This window comes from Pistacia vera, unplaced genomic scaffold, assembly GCF_008641045.1.
Source record: "Pistacia vera cultivar Batoury unplaced genomic scaffold, PisVer_v2 Contig129, whole genome shotgun sequence".
NCBI lineage: Eukaryota > Viridiplantae > Streptophyta > Magnoliopsida > Sapindales > Anacardiaceae > Pistacia > Pistacia vera.
The window spans coordinates 112697-128763 of NW_022195346.1; the positions used below are offsets into that span (position 1 = coordinate 112697).

Below are 16067 nucleotides of genomic sequence, written 5' to 3' on the forward strand. Positions count from 1 at the left end.
TGCCGAATCCACCAAAGTAATAACTTTCCTAACCTAACTACTGAATTGTATATAGGGTAAGCAAGGGTCGATCCCACAGAGAATGCTTCGATTAAATTCTATATTCTAAAACAATGGAAACAACAGAAAAATAAAATAAAACCCTAAAAAAAAAACAAGACAAAAGTAATGAAAGGGGGTTGTAGTCAAGGCAAACTAAATAAAACAAAGAAATCTCTAATGGTAGAAAATATCAGGTTAAAAGCAATCAGTTCTCAGTTCAAGATCCACCTAAGCATGCATTGGACATGAACTAACCGTAACACTATTCTATCTCGTTATTATGGAACTACTGACCCTAGGAAACAACAAGCTCTGTTACCCGAATTTTCCCTTAATTGTCACTACTGAAATAAGCTCTCCAAGTAGATCCCAACCCTTAAGCAACCTAGAATAAGCTCTCTAAGTTTAATTCAATGACAGCCTTAAGAATTAGGAAAATAGATCAATCTAAGCAACAATCTCACAAGCTCGGATTATTTAACTTAGGTTATGTTATTCAAGATGACAGAATGAAAACTTGTCCATAATCATCTATCATCATATGTTACTCATTGAAAAGAAAAAGGACGATTACGTATCACAATTCCTAATTCTAATAGGTAAAATTCTGATTAAACAATTTAGCAGGCCAAAACTAAATCACTCAAACAAGAATCATAAACAATTAAAACAGAATAACATAAACAATTCCAATAAAAACAAGATTAAGAACAATGTTACTGAAGTCAAGTTACACCAATGACATGAATTTAGGCTTCAAAATCCCCTTGAACTAATGAAGAAAGATCAGCCGCACATCTTGACCTAGAAAGTAAAAAAACTGAAAAACCAAACTCCACTGCCGTCCCCCTTGGTTAACCTAACACTTCCCAATAAATAACATGTTTTCTTCTTAATTCTACCCTAGGAATCACGAAAAATATTTCCTAGACGTTTCCTAAAAGATAGACTTCCAGATTTGTCAAAATCTTATTAAATATGGAAAACAGATTTCGTCTCCAGATAGCACCAGGATTCTCGCAATGTAAAAGATCTTTTCTGCGCTTGGTCACTTCATAAAAATTTTAGTCCTGGATGTGTAGATGAATCTGGCCTTTTGAATCACCTGCTTTCGATATCTGACACTCCAGTTAGGCCCCTTTGAAGATTCAATATTCAGCTAGGAAATCCTTCCACGACTAGGATTCAAGGTCCGGTTTTGCACCAACTAATGAGGACCCAAAAGAACTCGGATTCTCGCCCATAATACCTTCTTGGAAAGCTTGATTTGTCAACTTTACTTTTTTTGAAGAACACTTTTGCAAAAAGAAACATGACTCTATGAAAAACCTGAAAAACGCATCACTGGTAAGAATTACAAAAATATGGAATTTCTTAATCTTTTCTCAATTATTTCCTAAAGTCTATCCAAATATGTCAATCTTACAAAATAAACTCTAATCAACTCAATTAGGCATAAAACATAACAAAAAACATAATATGGAAGGAATAAAATATATATAAATTCCACTCTATCAGAGTACCCGACAGAGAGAATACACTCACATGGCCAAGGGTTCCGAATCCATGCATAACCGAGTCCGATCGGCAAAGAGTAAGAGAGCATGAGAAAGAACACACACAGAGAGAGAGAATTATTAGACACAGAGAAACCGAGATAGAGAATAGAAAGAATAAGAAGAGAAAGAAAATGAGAAGAGAGTAACGTAAGGAAAGAATTAAAAAAAGAGTTACGGGGATGAGGAATAGAGGATTTACTTACTGAGCATTGTTCATGCTCACCCCGTTGTTTTCTATGTTTTGCAGGAAATAGGTGAGGATGCGGTCGGATGGACGTCGACAAGCAAGGAGCAATAGTTACACTGTCCACTACTTTGATGGTTTTGTACATGATATTTTGTACTATGTAAAGTATGTATATATTTTAATAAAAGAAAAATTTGGGTTCAACTACTTTTGTTACTATACATGTATTTTTATTTATGTGTATTTTTATGAGTATATTAGTAGAAAAATNGTTCAAGATCCACCTAAGCATGCATTGGACATGAACTAACCGTAACACTATTCTATCTCGTTATTATGGAACTACTGACCCTAGGAAACAACAAGCTCTGTTACCCGAATTTTCCCTTAATTGTCACTACTGAAATAAGCTCTCCAAGTAGATCCCAACCCTTAAGCAACCTAGAATAAGCTCTCTAAGTTTAATTCAATGACAGCCTTAAGAATTAGGAAAATAGATCAATCTAAGCAACAATCTCACAAGCTCGGATTATTTAACTTAGGTTATGTTATTCAAGATGACAGAATGAAAACTTGTCCATAATCATCTATCATCATATGTTACTCATTGAAAAGAAAAAGGACGATTACGTATCACAATTCCTAATTCTAATAGGTAAAATTCTGATTAAACAATTTAGCAGGCCAAAACTAAATCACTCAAACAAGAATCATAAACAATTAAAACAGAATAACATAAACAATTCCAATAAAAACAAGATTAAGAACAATGTTACTGAAGTCAAGTTACACCAATGACATGAATTTAGGCTTCAAAATCCCCTTGAACTAATGAAGAAAGATCAGCCGCACATCTTGACCTAGAAAGTAAAAAAACTGAAAAACCAAACTCCACTGCCGTCCCCCTTGGTTAACCTAACACTTCCCAATAAATAACATGTTTTCTTCTTAATTCTACCCTAGGAATCACGAAAAATATTTCCTAGACGTTTCCTAAAAGATAGACTTCCAGATTTGTCAAAATCTTATTAAATATGGAAAACAGATTTCGTCTCCAGATAGCACCAGGATTCTCGCAATGTAAAAGATCTTTTCTGCGCTTGGTCACTTCATAAAAATTTTAGTCCTGGATGTGTAGATGAATCTGGCCTTTTGAATCACCTGCTTTCGATATCTGACACTCCAGTTAGGCCCCTTTGAAGATTCAATATTCAGCTAGGAAATCCTTCCACGACTAGGATTCAAGGTCCGGTTTTGCACCAACTAATGAGGACCCAAAAGAACTCGGATTCTCGCCCATAATACCTTCTTGGAAAGCTTGATTTGTCAACTTTACTTTTTTTGAAGAACACTTTTGCAAAAAGAAACATGACTCTATGAAAAACCTGAAAAACGCATCACTGGTAAGAATTACAAAAATATGGAATTTCTTAATCTTTTCTCAATTATTTCCTAAAGTCTATCCAAATATGTCAATCTTACAAAATAAACTCTAATCAACTCAATTAGGCATAAAACATAACAAAAAACATAATATGGAAGGAATAAAATATATATAAATTCCACTCTATCAGAGTACCCGACAGAGAGAATACACTCACATGGCCAAGGGTTCCGAATCCATGCATAACCGAGTCCGATCGGCAAAGAGTAAGAGAGCATGAGAAAGAACACACACAGAGAGAGAGAATTATTAGACACAGAGAAACCGAGATAGAGAATAGAAAGAATAAGAAGAGAAAGAAAATGAGAAGAGAGTAACGTAAGGAAAGAATTAAAAAAAGAGTTACGGGGATGAGGAATAGAGGATTTACTTACTGAGCATTGTTCATGCTCACCCCGTTGTTTTCTATGTTTTGCAGGAAATAGGTGAGGATGCGGTCGGATGGACGTCGACAAGCAAGGAGCAATAGTTACACTGTCCACTACTTTGATGGTTTTGTACATGATATTTTGTACTATGTAAAGTATGTATATATTTTAATAAAAGAAAAATTTGGGTTCAACTACTTTTGTTACTATACATGTATTTTTATTTATGTGTATTTTTATGAGTATATTAGTAGAAAAATGTTATTACACGGAGATAGGGGTGTTCGGTCCGTGTCCATCCCTATCTAGAACATTCGCCTCTCTTGAAAGACCAAGGACAATCTCGTCATTTCTCTGTCTTAAGCCCTTCAAATTTATGTAAATAAATAATCAAATCAAAAACCCTAGCTGTAGATTTAGCTTCCATTATTCTTTTCTGCGACGACGAGATCGAATTCGTTCAGTTAATTCGATCAACACAGAGCAAAATGGCGTCGTTTCAGGAAGCGCCACCTGGCAATGCCAAGGCCGGTGAGAAGATCTTCAAAACTAAGTGCGCTCAGTGCCACACCGTCGAGAAAGGCGCTGGTCACAAGCAAGGTTTTTATTATTTTTTATTTTTTTAATAAATTGATAATTCTTAGTTTCATGTTTGATCTTATTCACTTGATAATTTTATGGAATAATTTCATCAGTCTGTGAAACTTGAAATTTACTTTTGATAAGCAATGGCTCATCCTGTAATTCATTTTTAGGCTCAGTGATACAAATAAATTGCATTATATATATATATATATATATTTTTTTTTTTTTTCAGTTTTGTGTGTTAGTAGAATTATGTGTGATTTAGAAAAAAAGGTGTCTATCCAGAAAAAAATCTGAAGATGTTTATACCGAAGTTAAATTACACGAATGGCTTGGAAGTGATGATAAACATACTTGTCTTGTTGCGTAAGAATCTGCAATTACTCGAGACTGGTAGTGTTTTGTGTTACTTTTGCGGGGTACTATGCTCTTGGTGTTCAGATATTGTTGTATTTAAATCAAAATCTCTGACTTGTTTCTATTTTCTTGGTATCTGAACTTGGTCAATTTAGAATGTATTTCTGTTTAGAAGCTTTTCTTGTTAAAGAAGTGAGAATTGGATGGGCTTTGAATGGAAAAGATATCGAATTGCAATTGATTGGTCTTTTATTTTGGATATTAAATGCTGGTTCTCTTATTTAAATGATGGTTTCTGGTTTGGCAAAAGATTAGGGATTTTCTTGGAGCTCTTCATTGAGTCATTATACTGCCACTTCTGTTACTGTTGAATTTGTGCTGTGTTAGTACTTTGTAATTCGTGTGGAAAATATTTTTTTGTTGTTTGATTGACTTTATTATGATAACCATTCCATGTTGATCGGTTTCCTTTGGATTTTGAATTGTCTAATCAATTTCTTTTGATTTGCCATTTAGTTTTATTATTATTTATGCGGGTCTCATATTTTGCTGCTTGAGTTGATGTGTACTCTCTGAATGGTTTAAATTTTCAGGACCTAATTTGAATGGCCTTTTTGGGAGACAATCTGGGACAACCCCTGGGTATTCCTATTCTGCTGCTAACAAGAATATGGCCGTTATTTGGGGAGAGAACACATTGTATGAGTACTTGCTTAACCCAAAGAAGGTACAAACAACTTTTGAATCTTCTGCAATATGTTGTATGTAGGTTTTAAATAGCTCTTTTGCATGCAAAATTTTGCCTGATGTTGGCTAAAACTTAACATATTCTATTTTAACATAGAAACATGTTATGTCCTGCCCAGATAAATGCATTTATATTTGGTTTATTCACTGAAGTGATGTTGGAATTGAGTTCTTTGGCTAGTAATGTTGTATTAATTTGTTGTACATTAAATTTGGGATGGCTGCCTTAACACACACGAAGATTACTAAGCCAAGTTCAGTCACATTGCCTAATGACCATGTCCATGCTTAGTTAACATATTTGCCAGTATTGAACTATGTTGTCCTTTAAGAGCTTTACATAAAAGGTTTTGTGAAGCCTAATAGGTAAAGTTTGATGATTTCTTCCGTCTTAAAAAATATTCACACTGACATCGGCATTGTTACATGGTTCGTACAGTATATTCCTGGAACGAAGATGGTCTTCCCTGGATTGAAGAAGCCACAGGAGCGTGCCAATCTCATAGCTTATTTGAAGGAGTCAACAGCCTGATCCTTTTGCTTAGCGTGGGCTATTTTCCAACCATCAGAATAGTTCAAGTTACTTCTACATAATAATTCTTTTTTTCTTTTCCAAAAACTGCGCATCATGAAGGTGACCAAGATCTTTGGAGTTATAGGCAAGCAGAAATTTTTTTTGTACTTCTCAAACTTTCATGGTCTCACAGCTTTTAATTCTCAAAAATTTGTGCTGCTTAATTGTCCCAATGAAAAATTTTAAGCCGCACAATTGGGTACTGTTATAGCAGCTTATGTTGGGGATTTTATTATATCTGGAAATGATGGAATTTTTCAGTCTTGCTAGATGCTTTTTAGGATTTGAATATGTTGTTCATTTTGATGTATTTGGCATGGCTTTTGGAAGATTGATGCTGGTGATGTATAAATCTTCTCCCCTATCACTTGGATAGTTTTAATTGTTTTTCTCCCGGTTTTTTAAACACAGCAAATTTAGGCCTTAGGGTCTGTTTAATGTGAAATTTAAATTTATGGGTCTGTTCAATATATAATTTAAATTCAATTTTTGTTGGATACAAAGTTTTATAATAAAGGATACAAAAGAAGATAATATGAAAAATTATGTTCAATTGAAATGAGTTGAAAAGTTTTCAAGTAATTTTTGTGGAACATAATGGGGTATCTGCAAGGTTACGAATTTATCACTTGGAAGACAATTTTTGCACTTTTTATTAAGTGGATTCTCGAAGTTTGAAAACTAATTCACCCATACTCGTCTGACTTGACTCTGATATGTTGCCATTAGTGTTATATGTTTAAAATGGTAACTTTGGTTTTATAACAAAATGTTATGTTGTCTTAATGGGGTGTTTGGATCATATAATGTTTTATTAGAGAGGTATATTATATTAATGTAAAGAAAGATCACCTTGAAGATTACTGGGAATGTTTAGAAAATGTGTTTGGTTGGTTCGAATAAATTGGTGAATAATATGTTTGGTTGGGAGGATAAATGAATTGGTATGTTATATAGATTATTAAATTGCTCACTTTTTTAAATATTAATATAATAGTATTTTTTATTTTTTTTATTATTATTTTTTGAATCACTTCTTTTGAACCCCCTACATTTGAAATTTTGCTAAAACACCTCAGTCATATAAGACTTTAATTTGTAGCAAAATCACCCCAAGCCACTGTTGATGGCCAGCCACCATCATTGGTCGTCGTCAACAGTCCACGAAATGGCGCACGATTGGCCGTATATGACCAGTTGTGCACTGACGAAGCCGAAAATGGCCATGGATCACAAATCCATGGCTGAAAAACGGTGAAATCTATGGCAATTTCACAGCCAAAGATGTGGCCGTGAAATGGCCATAGAAACGCCAGATCTGCCCGGAAAAGGCCTTACCGATGCACGACCGGCCAGATCTCGTCGGTCATGCACCATTATGGCGACTGACGCTGGTGGCCGACGGTGGTGAGTCATAGCCGGTGGTGGTCTTGGGTGGCTAGGGGTATTTTGTTAAGTTTTAAACTTTTTTGTGGCCGGGGTGTTTTAGTAATTTCTCAAATGTGGGGGGGTTGTGTAATTGTTATTTGGTAGACATTTGAAGACAATTGTGTGTGAAATGGTTTTTAATTGAGGGCAAAATGGGTAGAAAAATCAAATTACCCCGATAATGTTTTAATAACACCCCCTAGCAAGGTAATAAGATTACCCCCCACATTATCAACAGTAAAAACTATTTGCAATGAAGATTCCTGTAATATTTTATTACTTGCAAACCAAACACAGGAATCTTACAAAATAAGTGAAGATTACCCCCGTTATCTTATTTACCCTCGATCCAAATGACCCCTAAAAGGGTAATATTAAATCTCATAAGAAAATGTATGTACAGTGCACTTGGATTTGGGACATATAAGATAACGGGGGTAATCTTCGTTTATGTTGCAAGATTTCGGTGTTTGGTTTGTAAGTGATAAAAAATTAAAGGTATCTTTTATTGCAAATAGTGTTTACTGCTGTTAATGTAAGGGATAATCAGATGCCTTCTGTAGGGGCTATTTGTAATAACTGCTTTCTACTAATATACCCATAAAAATACACATAATAAAAATACATGTATAGTAACAAAAGTAGTTGGACCCAAATTTTTCTTTTATTAAAATATATACATTCTTTACATAGTACAAAACCATCAAAAATAGTAGACAGTGTAACTATTGCTCCTCGCTTGCCGACGTCCATATGACCGTATCCTCACCCATTTCCTGCAAAAACATAGAAAACAACGGGGTGAGCACAAACAATGCTCAGTAAGTAAATCCTTTACTCCTTTATCCCCACAACTCTTTTCTTAATTCTTTCCTTACGTTACTCTCTTCTCATTTTCTTTCTCTTCTTATTCTTTCTATTCTCTATCTCGATTTCTCTATTTCTCACAATCTTTTCTACTAATTCTCTTTCTCTCTCTCTGTTCTTTCTCATGCTCTCTTACTCTTTGCCGATCGGACTCGGTTATGCATGGATTCGGAACCCTTGGCCATGTGAGTGCCTTCTCTCTCTCTGGTACTTTCGGGTAGAGCCCTCATCCGCATGTACTCTCACAGGCTATACCAATTCTTTCTCTCATGCTCAAGCCGCTCTCTCAATGCGGCGTACATGCGGGAATACTCTACCCATCACTCACGGGTTCCCCATCGCACAACCTATTCTATTCTCTTCTTTAGCACTTCTCTTTCTTTTATTCTCTCTTTCTCTTTACTCTTAAAGTGCTTTATTCTTAGAATTCTGTACTCTTCCTCAAGCTATTACACAAATGCAAAATATATGCATGTGGATGGCTCATGCTCATTAAAGGCACTTATGAAATGCAAATATGCAATGTTGCAATAATTTAAGGTTCCCTACTTATACTCTTGCTTCTATTAGGCATTTCATCAAACAATAAGTATGCATACAAAAACTCTACTTTAATTATAACTCTACTACTCTCTTTACCCATCCAAAATGGGAGGAATCTCCTTTGTATGATCATAATTCCTGTCAAGGAAAAACACTCCCAAAAAGTTTACTCAAAACTCTTCCAACTTCAACCCAACTTCAATCTCTCATCACATATCCAAAAACACTTCTCATAATTTAAACATATCCAACAACCATAAATAAGTACACATCTCATCTCAATTTCTCAACAAGCATAACATATACATACATAAAGAAATCTCTACTCAAGTGATTTCTTAAACCTTAACTTGGGTTGGATTTACTTACCTTGTGATTGAGTGACTCCACTAGAATCTCTTTTCCTTTGGTAGATAGTCCTTTCTCTAAAACCTTAAACAATAATACTATAAGACTTCAACACTTCTATAAATAAATCTCACATATATAGCAAGAAATCTTACCTTAGGATGCTTTGGCTTAACTCTTTACCAAAAACCACTCAAGAGCCCTCTAAAAGTCCTTAAATAATTGAGTGGGAAGTTGAGAGAAAATGAAGAATGGGAATGGCAGTGGAAGTAGAGAAATGAGGGATTGTCCTAAGACTAAATCCTTAATATCTCATTTACAAACATTCTTTCCCATTTTGCCTTTACACTTTCTTAGAAATTCCATCTTTGTCCTTTAATTCATTGCAATCACACCCCTAACTCTAATACATTCTCCATGAAATTTTCTTACATTTCACTCCCCACTTTACCTGCTGATTAGGGGTAGAATGGTCACTTTGCCCCAATGGAAAATTCTCTAGAAACTTCACCACACATTTCAGCTGGCTCTTCGCCACAACGAAGACTATTTCTTCGCCCCGGAAAAAAATTATAGAACCTACATCGCCGCGGCGAAGATTATTCTTCGCCCCGACGAAGTTTGTAACACCAAGATTTCGCCAAGTCTTTACAATTTTCAGGGCAACCACTCAACCAAACCAAAACACTAAGTCAACTAAGGGCCAACCAAACAATATTAGCAACATATAAACTCAATTAAGGGCAAATCAATGAACATTTAGGCAATACTACATACATTAACTATGTACCTCAAGTGGGCGTTACACTGTTATTAAATGATTACCAAGGTAGTCTAATTTTTATACCTATTTTACTCTTAATTAAATACCATTTTGGACACAATTGCCCTCAAATGTCTACCAAATGACAAATACTCGGCTCCCTACATTTGAGAAATTAGCTAAAACACCGTAGCCACAAAAAAGTTTAAAAGTTAATAAATACCCCTTGCCACCCAAGACCATCACCGGCTACCGCCGGCAGTTGCCGTATTGGTGCACAACCGATGGGATTTGGTCGGTTGTGTATCGATAAGGCCATATCCGGCCATTTCTATGGCCTTCTCACGGCCGTTGTTTCATGGCCAGATCTATGGCCATTTCATGACCAAACATATAAATATAATATACTCACCAATTTATTCGAACCAACCAAACACAATTCCCTAAACATTCCTAGTAATCTTCAAGGTGATCTATCTTTCCATTATATAACATTTCCTATAATAAAACATTATATGATCTAAACGCACTCGTAAAGATATCAGAAAGTAACCTCATTCGGGTAAAAATGGTATCCATGATAAAGTTTTTAAATTTTGAGGAATCATTTGATAAGGTAAAGAGTATTATTATGCATTTTTAAACTTTGAAAATCTATTTATAAAAAATGTAAGGTTGTGTTTGGTTCAAGGAATCTTGTATTAATGGAAAGATAAATTACCATGAAGATTACTGGGAATGTTATATTAAATGTGTTTGGCTAGATTGGAGTAAATTGGTGGTTATGTTATATTGATATATTTGGTTGGCAAGAATAAATTGGTAGGTATTTTATGCATAATACTGAATTGCCCTTCTTTTTTAATAATAATAATAATATTATTATTATTATTATTATTATAACCTCCCACATTTTGAGATTTTTCTAAAACACTCCAGCCACAATAAAAGTTTAAATTTTAACAAAAACACCCCCATCCACCTATGCCACTGTTGACCAATGGTGGTGGCCATGGCCTAAACGATGTAGGACCAGTCGGATATGGCCGACTGTGTGCCAAACATTTCCAGTCGAAAACGACCAGATGGTCGTGGATCTGGTAGGAAATGGCTAGATCCATTCTGGCTGAAAATGACTAGATCTATTACCATTAACTACCATGGATCTGGCCGAAAACGGCTAGAAAAGATCTGGCCATTTCCAACTAGATCCGACCGGTCGTGCGCCGCTCCAACGGCCAGCAGTGGTGGCCAGACCTAACCATTTGTCTTGGGTAGTGTAATACCTAAGATGTCAAAGGATCTTCCCAACTCAAAATAGTCCTTTAGATGTTAATTTTATGTCAAAAAACATAAAATTTAACTGAGTGCAAAATTGTCAATTCATTTGGAACGGTATGAATCAATTATCCATAAAGGGGTATTAGGGGAAAAATAGTCATTTTTCCTATGGATAAGCATTGCAAAAGTTAAGGATGAGTAGACTTTATTGCATTTAATGGCATTATTTAAGTAATAATTATGTTTAGTGCCAAATGACCAAAATGCCTTATATGAAGAATTAAGGACTTAAGTTATACAATTAAAATAATTGAGCCAATAGCATAATTTTGGAAAATTAATGAAATATTTTCCTATAAATGAGAGAAAAATTCATCCAAGCCAAGAAGAGACATCATTTCTTCAACCTTTCTTCCATTTTCTCTCAAACCCTCCATGAAACAAGCTTTCTCTCTCTAAGTTTCAAAGGAGTTTTGCATAATTTTTCAAGGAGAACAAGATAGGAGCCTTGGGTCGTCAAATTGAAGAGTTTAAGGTAAGGATTAAAAACCCTAGTTTTGATGTGATTTGAAGATTTGAGGTAGATGTTGAGGTATAATGTTATATATGTAGGATTAAGGTGTAAAAGAAGATAAAGGCAAAGGATTTGGTGGGCGAATTCTTTAAAAAGGTAAGGAAGAACCTCCCATGACTTTAGAGATTATGCTAGGGTTTGTAGATTTTAATGAAACCTTAAATTAAGGTTTTAAGACATAGAATTAGTTGATGGCAAGTGTAGTTGAACTCATTAATTTTATTTATTTCCTTGAATTCATTATATATGAAGTTATTGCCATTTATGTTTTATGAGTTGTTATGTTTAATTGAAGAAAATGAGTATTGATGTTGATTGTGGCAAAACTTGTAGTATTGGAGGCCACATGGTGTTGAATGGTTGCTATTAGAAGTGCTGATGTGTTGTTTGCATTAACTTATAATGTTATAGCAATGATGGATGATTATGGGAGTAAGGTTTTACACTTCCTTTAAGATGTTAAAGACTATTAAAGGGAGGTTTATTTGATCCATAAGTTGACCTATTTGTTAATTGTCAATAGGAATTGATGTGACATAGTTTAATATGAAAAATTTGGATTTGGTAAGTTTAGGGGTTATGTTAAACATGCTTCAGTATTTCTGTTTGAGTAGATGCCCTAGAGCCAATCAATTATTGTAAGATTGACTCTATAATAAATGTTTATTTATCAATAAAAGGCATATTCTTCTATATCATGTAAATCATAGTTATATGTAATGATATATGTCCTTAAGATGGTAGAACCGTGACGAGGGTATCAAGTGTTTCAAATCTTGATAGTGAGAACCCTATGATCACATATGGTGGCCATTTTAGAAACGTCCGTAGCCCCAGTATTATTCTGACCAAGGACATAGATAATACGGTAAGGCTATCATAGCGTTGAACGACACTGTCGAAAGGTAGTGATTGATCTTACTTGTCAAGGTTGTTTGTCGACAACCTGGTGCAAAGCATGGGTGCTAACTATAGGCAAGTTCACTGGACAAACCCACCAGAGGATTCCATATGGATGGTAACCCTAATGATTATGGAATAAATCTTCTAACGGATGGTGGTGCATGTGATCCTTAGACTTGAGATCACCGGAGCGCCTTGTGCACCAATTGGTGTAGTTTGAAATAGCCCAACGTAGTTCTATTCAGAGCTATCAATACGGTAGTGATTGGCTACATTGAGAAGTGTATCGAGACTATGGTAGATTGACAAAGGATTCATCACTCCTGGGTACGGGAGAAGTTACCTCACCAGGTTTTTCAGTAAATGGCACTATTCAGAGCTATCAATACGGTAGTGATTGGCTACATTGAGAAGTGTATCGAGACTATGGTAGATTGACAAAGGATTCATCACTCCTGGGTACGGGAGAAGTTATCTCACTAGGTAATTCAGTAAATGGCAATGACACTAAATCTGTGGCCACAATGGGATTGAGTTGATGCTCAATCCAATTTATTATTCCGGTCATTGGTCTATTAACTAAATACAAACATGTCAAGGATATCTGAGGTTGCACTATTTATGTACCTCAATCTCAATAAGATAACAGATGATGAAAGGATTGGATTGTACGGTAACCATACCATTGACAGGTTGTCGTTTCGCTGAATCTGAATCTATCAGATGGCCATGATGCCTTGCTAGGAGCCAATCTTGGTCTATGTGTAGTGAGGCGATTAATTGGTGTTAATCGCGATACTACACACTGCTAATATGATGAGGAGCCTACGGGTCACACACTAAGAAGATAATTTAAGAATCAATTTGTGAGAAGGGTATTTTCGTCTTTTAGGACAAAAAGGTATTTTGGTAATCTTACAGTGCAATTAAATTTGCTGAGGTTGTTGCCTATATTTAATTTTAATATTAAAATTAAATTAGTGAGATTATATTTAAATATATCTAAGTATATATTTAAATGAATTATTATTATTAATTAAATGTTAATATATTATTATATATTAATTGATTTTAATTATAATGATAATTAATTAATTAAAATACCATAAAGGGTGTGTTGGGTTGCAAGGGTGAACTAGCGTTGGAGCCCATGGTTATTCCTAAGTGGAATAGGGTTTTAATTATTGCACTAAATAAGTGCAAATGAAAATTAAAACAATAAGGGAATCCATTCATTCAATAAAATAAAAAAACCCTAGCCACCATTTTTACTCTCTCTCTCTCACGTTTCACTCTGGAGTGAAAAGGAAAAATTTTCTTTTTCTTCTTTCTTGATTCTTGAAGCCCTTTGATTATTCTAGCAAAATAATCAAGGGTTCTGTAAATTGTCTTCGTGTGGATTTCCGTGAGTGCGATCCTACTTTGGATCAATTGACGAAGAATCCGGTGAACAGTGTCCGGTGAACAGTGTCGATGAACAGTTGTCGGTGAATAGTGTCATGAATAGTGTTCATGAGCGTAATCAGAGATATTCGAAGGAGCCTCCAAACATGTGTGAGCATTTTGAACCCTTGTATGGATTTATCATATTGTTGTAATGCAAAACTTGTAAACAGTATAATTTGTACCTAGATTTGGGATTAAAGCATATGATCGGTTTTTATTTGTTTTAAAACTATGTTTTTGATAATCCGAAGATTATACTGTTTATTTAGGCTTTTAGGCCGGATTTTAGATACTTCTTAGTTCATTTATGCCTGAATTGCTACTTAATTCTTTACATTTTGTGTTTCAGGCCAAAATGGACATTTTGAGCAAATAATGAGCGAATTGGAGTTTCTAGACTCAGAAGTAAGCGAATCTCAGAAGTTGGGAGAGTTTTGAAGCAGAGTGAAGCACTATGAAGCTTGTTCCCATGGGAGAGCATCGAAGATCAAATATTCAAGCAAAGCAAGCGGAGGGCAATTCTGTAATTTCAGAATTCTTCATGAAGGTTCGCCGCGGCGAAAACTGTTAAGCATGAGATTCATTTTTTCCTCGTCACCGTGGCGAAACTCATTCTTCGCCGCGACGAAGTCTGTGAATTTTAGTTTTTCCAAAACGCAGAGTTTTATTTTAGGAAAGTTTTAGGCCTTTGGGCGAGGTATAAAAGAAAAACTTTACCATTTTCAGAGAGGTGGTCCAGTTTTCATATGTTCTCATTGAGTTTAGAATAGATTTGAGGTTTAGAGAGAAGATTTGAGCTTGAATCTTGTGGATTCTTCAACTAGGGGAGATCTCTACTTTTTTCTCTGCATTTCAATATGTTGAACCTTGTGTTTATTGTTTTTCTTGTTGTGTATTTTGATTTAGTTATGCACTAACCAGTTTTGGGTTAGGGTTTTGATTAAGTTCGGATTTCTATGGGTTAATAAATTGATTTTTGCTATTTCCATATTCTATTGCATAGATTGTGTGGTTATTCCGTTTTTAACGGAATTTATTTGATGAATATGATGAGATTGAGAAATGAATCATATTGAGTTTCTTGGGTAATCACCATTGTGGTATTGAATGCTAGAGATAGATTTGAGAATCAATGAAATCAATATAGGATTCCCTTAGCTTAATGAATGATAATCCGAGAATTATACTGCTTTTATTAGGCTTTTAGGCTGGATTTTAGATACTTCTTAGTTCATTTATGCTTGAATTGCTACTGATTTCTTTACATTTCGTGTTTCAGGCTAGCTAAAATGGACATTTTGAGCAAATAATGAGCGAATTGGAGTTTCTGGACTCAGAAGTAAGCAGATCTCATAATTTGGGAGAGTTCTGAAGCAGAGTGAAGTACAATGAAGCTTGTTCCCATTGGAGAGCATCAAAGATCGAAGATTCAAGCAAAGAAGCAAGCGGAGGGCAATTCTATAATTTCAGAATTCTTCATGGAGGTTCGCCGCGGCGAAATGAGTCACGCACGAGAATCCACTTCACTTCATTGCCGCGACAAGATTTCTTCCTCGCGGCGGCAAAGTCTGTAGTTTTTAGTTTCTTTAAAACGCACAGTTTCAATTTTAGGCATAGTTTTAGGTTTTTGGGCAAGGTATAAAAGCAAAACTTTACCATTTTGAGGGGGAGTCGTGTTTTCCTTAGTCTAGAACAGCTTTTTCATCTTCTTAGTTTGAGATTTGACGAATTTGTGTTGAAAAAGTGAGAAGAATTGGGATTAACTCCGGTGGATTCTGCAACTAGGGGAGATCTCTTGTCTTTTCTCTCATTTTTTCATGTTGAACTTTGTGTTTATCGTTTTTCTTGGTTATTGTATTGATTTAGCTATGAACTAACCCATTTTCGGTTAGGGTTTTGATGTAGTTCGGATTCTCATGGATTAAGCAATTGATTTTTATTATTTTCATATGCTGTTGCAATGATTGTGGGGTTATTCTGATTTTAATGATATAAATTGATGAACATGATGAGATTGAGAAATGAGTCATGTTAAGCTTCTTGGGTAATCA

At 35.0% G+C, this 16067-nt stretch overlaps 1 protein-coding gene across 1 annotated transcript; it reads left to right on the top strand.

Annotated features, from left to right (window-relative positions):
• Positions 1-3995: 3995 nt before the first annotated feature.
• LOC116121918 (cytochrome c) lies at positions 3996-6215 on the top strand. The gene is made up of 3 exons (XM_031407823.1): positions 3996-4200; positions 5136-5269; positions 5729-6215. The coding sequence occupies exons 1-3, from the start codon at positions 4089-4091 to the stop codon at positions 5819-5821; spliced, it is 339 nt and encodes a 112-aa protein (XP_031263683.1). The 5' UTR covers positions 3996-4088; the 3' UTR covers positions 5822-6215.
• The last annotated feature ends 9852 nt before the right edge of the window (positions 6216-16067 follow it).

What these genes read in the sequence shown, in the direction of transcription:
- LOC116121918 (XM_031407823.1), top strand. Translation starts at nt 4,089, where the DNA reads ATGGCGTCGTTTCAGGAAGCGCCACCTGGCAATGCCAAGGCCGGTGAG. An exon ending in AGGCGCTGGTCACAAGCAAG is followed by an intron (nt 4,201 to 5,135) that starts GTTTTTATTATT and finishes TTAAATTTTCAG; the next exon opens with GACCTAATTTGAATGGCCTT. An exon ending in ACTTGCTTAACCCAAAGAAG is followed by an intron (nt 5,270 to 5,728) that starts GTACAAACAACT and finishes TGGTTCGTACAG; the next exon opens with TATATTCCTGGAACGAAGAT.